General features: G+C 42.1%; 1 protein-coding gene across 1 annotated transcript in view; it reads right to left on the bottom strand.

Moving 5' to 3' along the window:
• LOC119577509 overlaps positions 1–117 on the bottom strand; it is a 10,883-nt gene extending 10,766 nt beyond the window's left edge. Inside the window, exon 1 of the mRNA XM_037925105.1 lies at positions 112–117. Coding sequence (XP_037781033.1) covers positions 112–117 — 6 coding nt within the window. The remainder of the gene's footprint in view (positions 1–111) is intronic.
• Positions 118–2,500: the final 2,383 nt, after the last annotated feature.

Genomic DNA, 2,500 nt, shown 5'->3' with positions numbered 1-2,500 from the left:
TTGCAAAATGTGAGCAAAAAATATAGGCATATTAACAAACGAGTATATACAGGGGAGAAAAAACAAACAAAAACGAAAAAAAGCTGGAAAAAAAAATATGAGAAAACTAACCAACATGGGTGATAGTCAGGGAATGGACAATGCTAAATAGTAAACAGGGTGGTTGCGGTAGTATTGTTGTTGCGCTCTGGTTTCATCTTTCGGATCAACAAAGATTTCGAGATCATGAGGTCTAGACGGGAGGAATAAGAGGATAGAATATTAAAGTCTGTGTTGGAGAAAGGATTTGAGTGTTGGTGAGAGTGTTCTCTTATGGCCGAGAAAGATGGTCTGCTCAGCGGTAGTCCCGTACGAAATGACTTGCCTTCGTGTTCCATTAGGCGGTGACATAACTATCGTGAGGTGGACCCCATGTACTTGACTTGGCAGACAGGACAGGTAAATAGATATATCACATTAGAACACAAATCAAATTGGCATCTCGTAGGCTGTTTTAATAAATTAGCAATAGTGTTTGAATTACTGAGGACAAAGGTAAATTTTATCACTCGAAATGCCTCTGTCACTCCAAGGCAGGTTCTCACCCTTATGCTTGGGGTGCGTTACATTGCCATTACCATTTCTATCGAATCTTTTGGTACAGTCTTTTCTAAGAACTTGTGGTATCCTTTTCCTATTAACCTTGTTGTATGCCTTCCAGATCCACAAAATTCCAGAAACTTTCTAGGTCAAATTCCAGTTTTCTCTCCATCGTCTGCTTCACTATGAACAGCACATCAGCTCCCATTTCTTTCCTGTTTTTCACCAAGTTTAGGCTCCACAGTTACTCTTATCCTTTCATCAAGGACCCGTTCGGAACATTTCATCATCTGGAACAACAGCTTGGTGCCTAGATAATTACCACACTCATATATGTTGCCTTTTTTCTTAAAAATCGTGACAAGAATAGACTCCAATTAATCATTCGGAATTCCCTTCCCCTTCCATTCTGCATTTAAGGTTCTCTGTAGCCAACCCAGGCCGTCCTCTCCAAATCCCAACACCATTTTCTGGTCCTGCTGCCTTCCCACGATTCATTTTATTGCATTCCTCACTTCTGTTACTGATATATCCTGCTGTGCTTTAGTTACTGGTGGTGTGGTTGGTATTTTGGCTGTGAACAGGATTCCCTTATTGAGTAGGCTTTAAATTTAAAGTACTCTTCCCAGCATTTCTGCACTGCCATTCCTTCTACCTGGAGCATTCTATCCGTGTTGTTGGTGAATGGTAACGCACCTTTGTCTTGTGCATCCTTCCTCATCTTTGCTAGTTTATATATGTTCTTATGTGCTATCATAGGCTCATCCTCTAATTGCTGGTACAAATCATTTTGTGCTCTTTTCTTGGCCACTTCCACAGCCCATTTGGCCGCCGTCTTCACTGTCTTGCAACGCTGAGGGTCTTAGTTCCAGCTCTTTCCTAACAGCTTTCTCTTCTATGGCAGTTTGTACCTCGTCCATCCACCACCACTCTTTTCAGTCTGGTTTCTTGCCAAATTTGAATTTGCCACACACTCGTTCTGCGTTTGATACTACTGCCCCTACTACTACTGCTACTCACCTTCAGCAGATCCGTGTATATTGGGCTGCTGTTCCAATATTTCTTGTCTGAACTGTTCTGCCACTGTCCCCACTAGCTTTCTGCTTTGTATCCTAGTCTCTGTAGAGTACAGATCCTTCTTCCTGAATTTTACTCCACTCATTGTTGCCATCATGGTTCATGCTGTAATGCAACTGTCTCGCTAGGTATCGCCTTCGCATCTAGAACATACTTCCATTGTGCTTTTCTGACGATGACCATATCTATCTGTGTTTCACTTCTACCACTGTAGTATGTGTACAGTTGGCTATCTCTCTTTTCAAACCAGGTGTTTCCTATCATCCAACCATAGATGCTGCACATCTCAGGTATGTGTAGACTTCTGCATTTTGATCGTCCTTACCAAACCTACCTAGGCACTCCTCAAAGCCCTTTCGTTTTGAACCTGCGTGCGCGTTTATGGTACCTAGAACTACCATTAGCTCTCCCTTTCATGCTTTGTACGTCAAGGTTTGTAGATTTTCTCTGAACTGTTGTTTCACATCCTCTTCACATCCTGAAAGTGGTGTGGATGCTGCCCGCACGAACACCATCATATCTTTCAGTTGTCGCTCACTCTGATGATTTCAATGACTTTCTTCCTCATTTATCCGTGTACCACTACTCCTACATCATTTCTCTGCTCTTTCCCACCATTGTAACATAGTTTGCAGTCCATCCCAAGACTTGGTGCTTGTTGCCCTTTCGAGCGAATTTCTTGGAGACTAAGACTACGGATGTTGAGTCACCATTCGTATGCTGGATTTTGTAGGTCGGGGTGCTTTACCTCCTAGATTTGCCTTTTGAGCTATTTTGCCCTGACCTATGCAAAAAATAGGACGGGGGTCCGCTTATTATATATATATATATATATATATATATA

This window comes from Penaeus monodon, chromosome 10 (genome assembly GCF_015228065.2).
Source record: "Penaeus monodon isolate SGIC_2016 chromosome 10, NSTDA_Pmon_1, whole genome shotgun sequence".
In the NCBI taxonomy this organism is placed as follows: Eukaryota; Metazoa; Arthropoda; class Malacostraca; order Decapoda; family Penaeidae; genus Penaeus; species Penaeus monodon.
This window is presented reverse-complemented; position numbering and strand designations above follow the sequence as displayed.